The 13,036-nt window shown below is 45.6% G+C and overlaps 1 protein-coding gene across 1 annotated transcript in view; it reads right to left on the bottom strand.

Annotated features, from left to right (window-relative positions):
- Positions 1-13,036, bottom strand: part of Trio (trio Rho guanine nucleotide exchange factor) — a 317,342-nt gene that overhangs the window by 27,977 nt on the left and 276,329 nt on the right. The window contains 4 exon segments of the mRNA XM_028868161.2: positions 938-1,007; positions 7,091-7,194; positions 8,906-8,972; positions 11,280-11,428. Coding sequence (XP_028723994.2) covers positions 938-1,007; positions 7,091-7,194; positions 8,906-8,972; positions 11,280-11,428 — 390 coding nt within the window.

The raw sequence follows: 13,036 nt of genomic DNA, 5'->3' as shown, positions 1-13,036 counted from the left end.
CCAGAGTTCAAGAGGGAAAAAAAAGAATTCTGGAAAACATGTGCCTTGGCTTGACAATACTTTGAGACTCTCCCGAAGGACCAGCGATGACGCTAACAGTCTTGATTTGGGGTAAGGTGTGATGACCTGTACTAACACCTGAAGAACTTGCCAAGTCAGCAGCTAGCTTCCAACTTGTGTTCATGATACGCAAGACTACCTGGGGCAAAAGGCTCTGAAGGCCAGTCAGCTAAACAGATAGCACACAGTGAGGGAGAAGACCACACGCAGTCTTTTCAGAGCCTGTGGTGTGCCAGCCTTTAAGAAATTATCCTCTACCAAATTCTGGTATATGCCAGAAATAACTATCTACAATCACTTAGAAAGGATATTTAAGGTATTTATTCGTCTCTTAACTACTGTCTGTGGACTTTTTTTTTCATGTGCTTCACAGTAGCAACAATAAAATCCTACAATATATGGAGTGCGGAAGCAGATATGAAAATCTACCTTCCATTAAGCTTGATATTAAGGATAATGCAAAAATGCAAAAGCCTTATTCTCGAAAATATAGTGTTTTTTTTTTCCCCTTAAAACAACTGGCATACGTATCATTTATTTTGGATACTCACATGTATTTGGCTAGTATATTAAGCCCACTGCAAGTCTGGGCAGGACATAATTACCAAACACTTGTCTGCTTTCAGTCACCTTCAAGGTTACTGTGTCAAGCCTGTCTGGCTCTGGAGCCCTCCGACCAACCTGCATTGTTGCAGTCCAAGTATCCAGACAGGGTCAGGAGTGGGAAAGCAGGTAACTCAGAGGCAGACAAGCCACAGCGGATTAAAACTACAAATGCTGGACAGCATTCACTCCTATAAATGTCAAGTGGCCTCATCTTCAAGTCACTAAAGATGCCAATAACAGAAGAGGACATAAACAGTGCCTCTGTACTCACATGCTTTACAAAAAGAGATCCCAGTTTTTCTGGATCTTCAAGGCACTTCTCCAACTCTCCTAAAAAAAAGCTGGAGACAGAAAAATATCAGAATTCTTTGCAACTTGTCTTCTTAGCTGCAGACTCAGTCTATGCAGAGGTGGACAACTTGGAAGAGTACAATTCATACTTCACAAGTCTAAGTCAGGCAGAAAACCCTTGGTTAGAATAGAGTGTAAAAACAATGCAAAAAGCCAAGACAGAGGAGAAACTTCCCCCTCAACTTTTCTGGACTACAGTGGGTAGCCATTCCAGCCTTGGTCTGGAAGTCCCAACCCCCTTTGAGGCTTCGGTAACTGTCATGCCTACAAGGTGGGGCCGAAAGAGGGCCCTGAAGCCCTGAGACCAGGACACATGGTGCTCTCTGTTCCTGGACCCTGGACGGTGGAGGTTGACCGAGCAGAGCTCAAGAGAACACCGGTGGACTGCGATACACCTTCCCCAGACCCTGTGACCTACCTATCCCTTCATTTGTAAGTTGCGCCACTAATAAACTTTCCTTTTAACTACGTGGAGTGGCCTTAATAATTTCACAAATACTGAACAATTAATGTTTCTTGTCTCAGTTTCTTTCAAGGGCACATGCACTAACATCTGGCCAGATACTGAGTGAGAACAAATATTCCAAAGCATTGGTCCTTTCCATTTCTGAAAATTTAGTCTTCTTTCCCACGAACTTCAAGTCCATTCTATGATCATTTTTAGAGGCTCAAAGTAGGTGACAGACAAAAAATGATTTCGCCTGTGCCAGCTTTCTGAAATTTTCTCAGACATCACTGAAATCAAGTTTAGTTAGACATTTTAGCTTCATAGAGGACCAGAGGATACTGGCGTCATAGCTGTGGCCAGCTCTTCAAGATACGCGTTGCCTTGCCACTTACATGTGCTAATATTTTGCAAGTTATGCTGAGCTTTGTAGCACTTGGGGTTTTAAAGTCTCCCTGGCTACAAACACTATGATGCATAGTATCTCTGAATCCAATGCCACTGGCCATCACAGGAATTCGCCATTTCTCCCTTCTCTGTCACAGCATTAGGAATCAGCTTTGGGAACTGAAATTAAAGTACCGAATATCTTCCCCTTTTACTTTTTATTTATTTTGTATGTGTTTGTGTGCACACTCACGTGCAATGGTATACCTGTGGAGGGCAGATTACTGCAGTGGGTTCTGGGATCAAACTCAGGTCCTCAGGCTTGGTGGCAACTGCCTTTGCCTGCTGAGCTAGTTCCCTTCCCCACGTGTCCCCTTCTGACCTGGATGCACCACACTTGTGTTATGCCCATAGTCTGTAGAGTGTATGCTGAGGTGTGTTTAAAGTTGCCCATCATTTATCTATGTGTTCTAGTGAATTAGATGCTACTGAGCTTGTGCGAATGAAAAGCTTTTCATGAGTTCAAAGGTTTTAGGCTTTATGCTCCCTTTACAGAGATAAGAGCAAGACACAAAGCATGACTTGAAATGCCCTATTTTAACACCTTCCTACACCTCTATGGTAGTTCATGGCTCAGCGGGCACAAACATTATCTGCTAGCTGGGGAAACAGAATCCGACCGGAGCAGTCAGGCCTAATGACTAAGTAAGTGGGTCTGTGGCCTCAGATTTTTTTTTTTAAATCATTTTGTTTGTGTGTGTATGCGTGTGTAAGGGTGCGAGTGCATGTTTGTGCACATGTGTGTGGAGCCCAAAGCTGACGGCAGGTTCTCTACTTTGACCCTGCCCCACCGTGACTAATGAGGCAAGGTCTCTCATGTGAAGCCAGAGCTCACTGATCTGGCTAGTCTTGCTGGCCAGCTCGCTCACCCCGGGATCCTGTCTCCACCTCCTGTGCCCTGGTACTTACTATGGGGAGGTTTCTGTGCCCCCCCGGCATTTACATGGTGCTGGGCATGGAAACTCCAGTCCTCAATGTATGCAGCACATACTTTCCTCTGGCCCCCAGCCTCAGCTTTAATGAGGGCTGGGCTGGGCAGAGGAGGAGAGCATGCTCCAGGAGGGGAGTAGCTGTGTTGACAAAGCAAGACAGCAGGAGCCTGTCCAGGTCCTGGAGATGGAGGGCTGCAGCTGGAACCCCACGGCAGTATCAGTGGCCAGCGTGAAGCAGCCCTAGACAATGAAGGGTTTTCAAATTGTAAACAAGAGGGCAGGTGTATGGTGGTAAGTTCCGTCAGGCCAAGGCAAGCTCCCACACACTGGCTGCCATACACCTCGCCTGCCTAGGATAGGTGTGAGCAAAACACGGTGACCAAAGTTTATTTTCCTGGGACATCCTGTCGACTTCTCCATTGGCACTAAGTTGGGCAAGTGAATTCTAAATGCTCTGACAGTAACGTGGACTCACAAGGCAGCTGCAGCTCGACTAGAAACAGAGTCTCACTGTACGCAGATGCTGCTGAGTGGGATGCAGCTATCAACCCGTGACTGGGTGTGAAGATGCTGCTGTGTATGTGGTGTGGATGAAGAATGGAGGCACAGAGGGGTGACAGGCTCTGCTGTGAATGCTTGATGCTCAGCTGGGCTGTCTATGTGGTGGGAGGCCACAGGAAACCAGGGGACTAGGCCATAGCTGGAGGATGGCTGCACCTCCTGCTGCTCTCTACTTCCTGTCAAAAGGGGGTGAGGAATTTCCTAAACTACACATTCCTCCTGCCACAGTGTCTTTCCCGAGTGTATGGCGACAAGTGAACATGGACCTGAAGCAGGGCAGAAAGACAGGGAAACCAAGGGACAGTTGGAGGAAAAAGTGCTTTTCATTTCCTGGTGGTCTGGTTTGTATTTCTTGCTGGCTCAGACACAAGAATTTTAGCATAACTAGCAAAACCACAGTGAGGGTTGCTTACATAGAGGCAACCTTCTCCTTCCTGAGACAGATCTCAGACAAGGCTAGCTGAGCAGGAGTGGCTGCTGGGGGGAGGGAGAGCTAGCTTTCTTGGGGGTGTGGCCTCTCCTAGGTTTCCCAGGCTCCAGTGGATGGTCTTCCACCCACGCACATATGGGCAGCGTTAACTGGACTTGGTGAGCTATAAAGAGGGAGAGAAAAAATGAGAGGCTATGAAGTCGGGAGGGGATGTACGGGGGCTGGCTAAGAGACATTATGGGGAGAGTGGGTGGAGGTGATCAAGAGATTGCATACACGTATGAAATTCTCAAAGCACGGATACATGAAAGGAGAAAAAAATTAATCCAATAAATCTAACTGGTGTGGGTGTGTGAGAAACAGCTAAGGACCTATGCAAAGGCGAGTCTAACTTCATCTGAAGGACTATCAGCACATCTTCTCATCCACACTTCCTCTTAGCACAAGGGCTGGGAAGCACCCTTCTTCCCATGTATAAACCTGCATGTTTCCGAGAAAAATCATACAGGTGGGATGAGCCATATTCACAATGAAGACATACATCTTAATCTCCTTGTGACCTATGGATAGCAAGAGTTCCTTTGGCCCTTAGCTTTGTTATCCCATCAGCATATCTTGAAATTGTTTACGGCAGTCTATGTCAAGACCCCTGCTATGCCCGAGATAAGTTCCTGGAAGCAAAAATGTAGGCAGCATGACTGGCAGCACTGGGCTGCACCTTCCACCCTGCGGCCGGAGCAAGCCCTCCGAAACTGTGAGTGAAACAAGCCTTCCACCCTGTGCAGAGGGCACTAGCCCTCCATCCCTTAGGTACATAAGGTGTTAACCCTCCATCTGCTGTGTACACTTTCTGTACACTGTGAATATGTTTGATTACCACTGGTTAATAAAGAAACTGCTTTGGCCTATAGAAAGGCAGAGTAGAGCCAGGTGGGTAATCCAAGCAGAGATACAGGGGGAAGAAGGGTGGAGCTAGGGGAAGAAGGGTGGAGTCGGGAAAAGACGCCTACCAGCTGCTGGAGGAGCAAGATGTATTAGAACACAGGTAAAGCCACGAGATACATGGCAAAACATAGGTTAATAGAAATGGGTTATTTTGTTATAAGAGCTAGTTAGTAATAAGCCTGAGCAATAGGCCAAACAAGTCTGTAATTAATATTAAGCCTCTGAATGATTATTTTAAAAGTAGCTGCAGGACTGGGCAAGACAGAAAAGCCTCAATTTAGGTATTAATCCTCCATGTATGTAAGGTATTTTGGTCACAGAAAGAAAAATCTGATTCAGAGAATCAGACCTAACAGACCTGAGCTACTGCTCTGAATAAGCCTCACCATGTAGTTCTTAGTTGTTTAGAACTGGTTTATAGGCAGAATTTGGAAATGTCTGGAGATGGTGGGCTATAGGAGCCCCAGAATGCTACACACAGAACTTAATGTGTGCTTCTGGTGGGGGAGCAGAGGAGTAGATGTCAACAGACATGTGGACAGGAAAGAATGCACTCAGGAGGTTTCAGATGGTGCAAGGACTGGACGGGGGACTGGCTTGGAGGCCCTGGATGTCACATTCTGACAGTGGTGGTAGCTACAAACATTTGTCCAGGTCAGGACACCTGGATGGCAGGGAATTTGTTTTCCTTTTGTGGTTCTGGGGATTGAACTCTACCAGGAAGCTACATCACCGTCCAAGGCTGACTGTGAAAGTAATGAACACATAAATATGGTGGAGAAGATCTCAAGAGAGCACAGCACTCAGGCTGTGGCACAGTTAACGCAGGCTGCTTTCAGCCAGGTTTTCTAGAATAGGGAGCAGGAATAGCAGAGAGATGTAAAAACTTGCAGTTTGGCTAAAAAAAAGATAGCATGTTTGAGGTACAGACATGGTCTTTAAGGAGAATGCCACTAGAAAGCCTTTCTGCACCGGGTGAATATTATGGAAAGAGGCTCTGAAGGTGTCTCAGCAATTAGCCAGATTCCAGCTATGGCAGGCTTTTAAAAGAGAGCTTCTGGGTGCTTTGCTCTTACATGACCACCTAGAAAAGTGTTTTCCTTGGGTCAGCTACCCAAGGACGTCTCGACTACCACAGCCATGCTCCAAGTGGGGCAAGAAATTGCTCAAGTTGGCAGCTGACCCTGGCAAGATTTACTGGTCAGAGAGGTTTTTACTGAGACTCCCAAATGGGAAGCCAGAGATGTGTCTTAGGGTCAGATTCCCAACAAGGAGCCTGCAGGGACCACGCAGGATGCTGTGAGAATAAAGACAAGTTACAAGGAAGAGCTCAGGTTTTTTGAGATGTCAGAAATCTGGACCCTCCACCAAGAAAGGCTACAGCAGTAAGTGAGGCCAAGAGCGCAGCTTTGTGGGCTGCAAATGTGAGGCCCACACTCTGGTGTGCTCCTGGGCTCCATATGCGATTACAGGACGTAAAGGGTTTCCACTCTGCTTTGGTCTAATTCTTCCTTGCTATTTCCTTCTTCCTCTTTCTGGAAAGGGATGTTAAACCTGTATCCCCAAGTGTTACAAATATGAAACTTCCTGATTATTTTTCTGACAAACAGGTACAGGTCAATTCACTCTGAGTCCAGAAGAGAACATGAGAACCCTTTGAGTTTCACTTAATGAGATGACCATGGACCTTCAGGCCCCATGGTCTGTCTGAATATGAAACAATCTCCATAGGCTTGCCTTTCCAGGGCTAGGTCTCCAGCTGGTGGCACCATTTGGAGATGCTGTGGAACTTGAGGAGCTAGGGACCTTCTGTAGGAAGTCCGTCACTGGGACTGGTTCTTTGGGGAATATTATCCCAGCTCCTTTCCCAGCTCATTCTCTGTTTCCTATCTAAGATAAAAGAAGAATTTCCTCAGCCAGGCTTTCTTGCCCAGAGCTCATGGTGCCGAGCCATCTGAGAAAACCCTCTGAAAATCTGAGCCAAACTCAATCTTTTCTTCCACAAAGTCGCTTCTGTTGGGTACTTTGGTTACAATGATAAAGAGCTAATTAGTGCAGAGAGGAAGAAAATGCTTAGTGGTAGGTCATGACCGCAAGCGGACGGCCTCTGTCCAGGGACCGGGCATCCTGGCAGAGGCTAGCATGGCAAACATGACTCTTTCCCTGCCGTGAAATGCCACAACAGCACAGCACTCTGTCTTTCACTCAAACTCTCCACAAAGCTACGCAGGTTACAGGACAAAATGAATTAAACATTTCCTCTAGCCCTGCCCAGGCCCGAGACAGCATCGTGCATGAGAGTGTCTGACGTACTCTCTGTGCCAGTCGTAAATCTGGTGGATGTTGCCGAACACGATCTTGTCTTTTCCCTTCATGTCGTCGGGAACACCGTCTTCTTTCATAAGCGCCATGTAGCCCTACAAAGCAATGTGTGGAAATGAGTGCATACATGAAACGTCTGCATCACATACTGGAGTAACAGTCACGCCACACGCCACAGACACACACCGCCTTGTTTAAGAACAAACCAAAAATGCCCATGGAAAGTGTCCTTACCTATTGCTCCAAATACACTGCTACAGTCACTGCTGTGATTGCTCTCTTTAACCATGTAACATTTATAAATCATGAAAACTCTCCTAAGGCACTTAGATAGCTGGAAAGATGTAAGTGGTTTCACAAAGCGAGCAATCCTGTCCGCTACTAAACAGTAGAAAGCTGCTTAGTCAGAAGTCATCCCTGATTTTAGGGTTTACATCACAAACAAAGGAACTGATTTCTGAGATTGTTACACAGCACATTGAAGGGAATTTAACAATATTCCTTCTATAAATTGTGTGTTAACACAGGTGGATTAACCATACAGCTAAAGCATGCTTTACACTCCGTCTGGCTGGATATGGTGCAGCTTGGGTAGCCAAGGCGGGAAGAGTGAGTGTGAGACCATTCCAGATTACACAGCAAGATCCTGTTTTGAAGCACAAAATAAAACTTCCATTCGATTCTAATGAGATGTAGTTTACACTGGAAACCTTATTGCTACCAATGACTGCAGGAAAACCAGGCATCCTAAACGTTTATGTCAGGGAACTGCAGTGACTATGATCACTATTGCTCTTCTGCTGTGCTGAGGATGGAACCCTGGCTGTGTGCACACTAAGCAAAGGCTAGACCACTGAGCTAATACTACAGCACAACAGCTGCTACTTTTAATGAGATGTATACCCAAAAGGTATGGTTCTGCACATACCTGCAAAGCTGAAAGAAAAATAACATTTTATACAATAAAAATTCCTCTGCTTTAGAGCCTGGGGTGGTGGCACAATCTGTAAAAACAGCACTTGGGAAGTATAGGCATGAGGGTTATGAGTTCATGACCAGCCTTAGCTAAACATCCAGGCTAAGTCTAAAAAAAACAGATCCAGGTGTGGTTGGTCATATCCATTACAACACTCAGTAGGCCGAGGCAGGAGGGCTGCCACAAGGTTGAGAAAATCCTGGGCTACACTGTGAGTTCCAAGTTAGCTGAGGCTGCCGAACATAGTATGAAACCACCTACCCACCCACCCACCCTCCCACCCCCCCACCCCCCCACCCACCCCAAAGAGGCCTTTGGATGAACTGAGCTGATGGTGATGTTCCTGTCTGTAACTGACCAGTACAGATGGCAGTGGCTTTGCTGTAGCTACAAAGAGCCCAGCAAATGCTAGTGACTGGAAATTGTGGGCCAGCTATTCTACGCACAGCTATAAATCAATGCCCTAGTAGAGGCACAGGCCAGTGGCAGCAGTATGTGGATTCAGACTGGACTGAATCTGTAGCTCAGCCATGCTGACTTTTCAACTAATATTACTATTGTTTCTGTGGGGACATCTAATCTTACAAAATAATGAAAGGTGAACTTTCAATATGATAATCACAAAACTGCTGGCCATAATAATCTAAAAAACCTAATGACATACTATATATATCAGGATATACTATGTAAAAAAATTCTTTACAATTGGATACAGATTACTAAGATAGTTAGCTATATTTCTTAAGGCTTTTGAGACAGTATCACCATTCTGCCATCTAAAACAGCACCTCTCCGATGATTCAGGTTATGAAGCTTCTGAAGATACATACCTCAACCACACAGCCAAGGTCCCGCACATAGTCTCGCTCCGTCTCCACTAATTCTTGCAAAACATAGCTAGAAAAAGAGAGATACAGAATCTGTTTTCCCGAATGAATTATCATATCAAATTTGCTTTTGTGAGAATGGATTCTTTTAGGACTGTGCAATAATGTATTAAATTTATACAAGTGAGTCCGACAGGGTAAGAGGATGACCATGAGCACTCTATCGGCCATGCACTCTGATGCACACACAGGTAGAAAGACGGCATAAAACCATGAGCACTCTATCGGCCATGCACTCTGATTCCCACACAGGTAGAAAGACGGCATAGAATGAAAATAACAAGAAGCACGGGCACAACTTTGTTATGAAGGTATGACGTTAGGGGTGCAGTTTTTTTTTTTTTTTTAATTAAGTCATTTTAGGCTTCAGTGGACATACAGAAAAAATGTTCTATTTCAGATATTTAAAGTATGTACATCACACTGAAGTGTATCTGTCTGAAATGACCAAAGGTGCTTAGATAAAAGAGAACAGTCCCCAGGCCAGCTGGCTGTCTCCAGATGTTAAAGACAAGTCTCTATTGCTGAAGCCACCATTCACTTGCAACACAGGACTTGGAGGATTTGAGCTGGATCTGACCTGAAAGCCTCTGCCTGAGGACTAGATTTCACAGTACCAAATGGCGCTATGGAAGCTGTCAAGGGAGAGACACAAGCAATAACCTTCCCAATGCTTACTGACAACAACAATGATGTTCAACATGGCAAGGTATCTCTAGAGGTGCAAAAATGACACATGGCAACCAACAGCTGTATACTTGGATTTAAGGACCACACAGGAGAAGGAAGCCATGCCTGGCACTGGAAAACTAGCCAATGGTCTGGGGCTTGGGAGGGTATGGTCTCAGGGTCTTACTGTCCCTTCACTAAACCAGTATAAGCCCTAACTGCATTCTAAACACTTAGTCTTAGGCCTACAGACAAATCTAACTCACTCCTCATCAAAAAAGCTCCTTGTTGCAGCAGATGGAGACCCTTATAGAAAGCCACAGCTGGTCAAAACGCAGAGAACATGACAGCTGTTGACAGTGCCCAGCCACAACAGATACATCTACGATACTGCCCCTATTTCCAATGCTCAGGGAACACTCCAGAAGAGGGACAGGAAGGTTATAAGAGCCAGAGGACAAGGAAGTCTCCTACCCAGTATGTTTTCCTAGAAATGTGAGGGAAGCTTCACTCCTGATACTTCAACAATAAGACCTCAACAATGATAACACCAATGAACATGTTAGTATGGGACAGGAAGACTCACGGGGCCCAATCCTAGTCAAAGGATTACAGGAAACTAAGGAGAGCTGAGAAAGGGAAACGTAGCCATCCCAAGGAACGCGGTCCCTTCAGCTGGTTAACCAATATCAAGTGGTCAACTCTGACATCATATACACAGAAGCAACACCAGCTGGACTCAGCAGGTTGTGTTTATATACTTATGTGCATATGTATGTAACAATAATAATTAAGGACAAGAGGCCATGAAATTTGGGGGGGGGTATGGGAAGGTTGATGTAATTATACTTTAAGAATTATAAAACAATTATTTGGATGCGGGAAAGAAGCAACACTACAGGAGGAAAAACCACACAAATCCCAAATTTCTCATTCATTCTCTCAGCCAACATCACCCCGGCACTTCCCATGTGCCAGTACCATTCAAGTCACTGGGACTGCCTGACTCACACCAGGTTGCTCCCCCCACCCCAAGCGTCCAGTCTTCTCTCATCCATACTAAGTTTAAGCCTTTGGTGTGAACTCTTGGGACGGTCGTCACCATAACTGGCTTTACGAGACTTGAGAAACACTGCTACCAAGTTACATTTTGAAATATTCACATTTTGATTAATTTCATGTGAGTTTAATTTTATGTTGCTTCCTTTTTTCTTCACAGCTACATAAACAATAGCAAGTATAAGAGTTTCTCACCAAAAACTACAGACGATATTCTTTTCATGAAGTGTTCTTATTTATAAACATACCAGACATGGAGAACAATAGATAGAAACTGTAGCTATGGATTACCAAATCCTTACACACACACACACACACACACACACACACACACACACACACACAAATACACATGTATATATTAACACATACACATGCACACACATAAACATACACACACAAATGCAAACACACGTGTATATATATACATACATACACACATGTGCAACCCCCCCCACATGTATGTACACACACACTTCCACATGCACACTCTCTCAGCAGGCCCCGATCTCCTCTGGCTAACTCAGAGGTGACTCCCACTCCTGGCTGGGAGGGAGGTGGAGATGGTGAGGATGCCGACGCTGCTTACTGCCTTCTCTTTAGAGAGCTGGATTTTCTTTCTTCCATTTCGTCGATGGGCGAGGAGGACGAGAGGAGGGAATTGTCTGAGGGATTGAAGGAGGGGCTGCTACTGTCTCCCTGGTCGACAAGCAGTGAGCTGGGACGATCCTCCAGCGCCTGGAAGAAGTTCAGGGCTGGTGTTAGGGTAAGACAGTCTACGTCATAAGATACAAAGGATGTGACTGGAAAATGACAGAATTTCTAGCAACAGATCAAACTGCGCTACTAAAGAAACATGGAGGGGCTGGAGAGACGCTCAACAGTTGACAGCATTCGCTGCTCTTGCAGAAGACTGTTTCTAGGCCCAGAACTCCCATGGCAGCTCTAGACAACCTCTTCTGGCCTCTGCAGGTACTGCATGCATGAGGTGCACACACATACATGCAGGTAAAAAAATGCTCATACACATAAAATAAAAACATAAATCTTCAAAACAGCAAAAGCAACAATACCTCTATTGACTCAGAGGAGGTGGGTAAAGAGGAAAATCAGAATAAAAATCAATTTGTGTGTGTGTGTGTGTGTGTGTGTGTGTAAAACACTCCTCTCAGTGGCTGCAGGAGACTGGTCATGTGCTGTTACCACTGTACCACCTCAGGCAGAGTCTGAGGTATTTAAAGGATCTTTGAGTTGAACACTGATGATTAACGTGACATTGGTTACCTACTGGTGACCTTCTAACTGGTGTTTACCAACTCTCTTTCTCCACCTGATGCACTGAATGTACCTAGGGATTCCAGCCATTTTAAAGCCTCCCAAGCTTCCAGCTAGATCTGCAGAACGGTTTAGCTGGAAAATAGATGGATTTGGACAAACAGGACCAAAGTGCAGGAGCACGTGGTATCACTGCCTTAGCTTGCTATTAGTAAAGTGATATTGCTAGTCTGTGTCCTGCTTTCTCCCTTAATGGGAACAGACTCTTCATCGTCACAGAGCTGTGAGGACACGGGTCTGTACGTGCAACCTTGTTAAAGGAAGCCCACAGAGCTGGAAAATCACATTAGCTGTGGCTCTTACTTATGAAAATCAGGACACCAAGTTAGTTAACAAATGGAACCTGATTCAAAAATTGCACTCTGATAAATAAATAGCAGTTGACCTTTACTGGAAGAACACGCTCTTCCGTAAGTGTCAGGGCTGGCGTCATACTCATGGATCAGGTGGGTGAGGACAGGAAGCCAGGACTGGGGGTGAGGGAGGACATTCCGCCCTATGCTGGCTGGACAGCTGGGGCTCATTAGACCGAACTCTGTTCATATGAACAATGAAGAAAAAGAGAAAAGAGAAATATAGGCGAGAGCAAAAAGGAGCAGTCACTGGGTTCGTGTGTGTCCACAGGGACATGTCCTTATAACTGTACCAGCTGCCTGGGCCTGAAACAACTGAGTCTCAGGCTACTTCTGGCAGCCTGTCCTCAGGTGTGATCTGCCTGACATGGCACCATGGAGGCTGCCGACATTCTGATGGAGACACAGGATCATGTGCTTCTGTGACTGTTTGGATGGTCACCCTGGCTGTGGTACCCACTAGTCCCTTACACAAATGTGTGTGTAACAAGGAAGCCCCCGGCACAAAGCCGCAGTGCTGAGACCTCAGGGATGCTGGATGCATCACTTGTGAAATCCTCTCTTACTGTTCATGTTTTATGGAAGGTCTTTGACAAGCCCTTCTTTTAAATACAATTGTATGGGGGTGGTGTGTGCTTCACAGGGCATCTCAGAGTAG

The sequence above is a fragment of the Peromyscus leucopus genome, chromosome 11 (genome assembly GCF_004664715.2).
Source record: "Peromyscus leucopus breed LL Stock chromosome 11, UCI_PerLeu_2.1, whole genome shotgun sequence".
Lineage (NCBI taxonomy): Eukaryota > Metazoa > Chordata > Mammalia > Rodentia > Cricetidae > Peromyscus > Peromyscus leucopus.
Note: the sequence above shows the minus strand (reverse complement) of the source record. Positions and strands in the feature narration are given on the sequence as shown.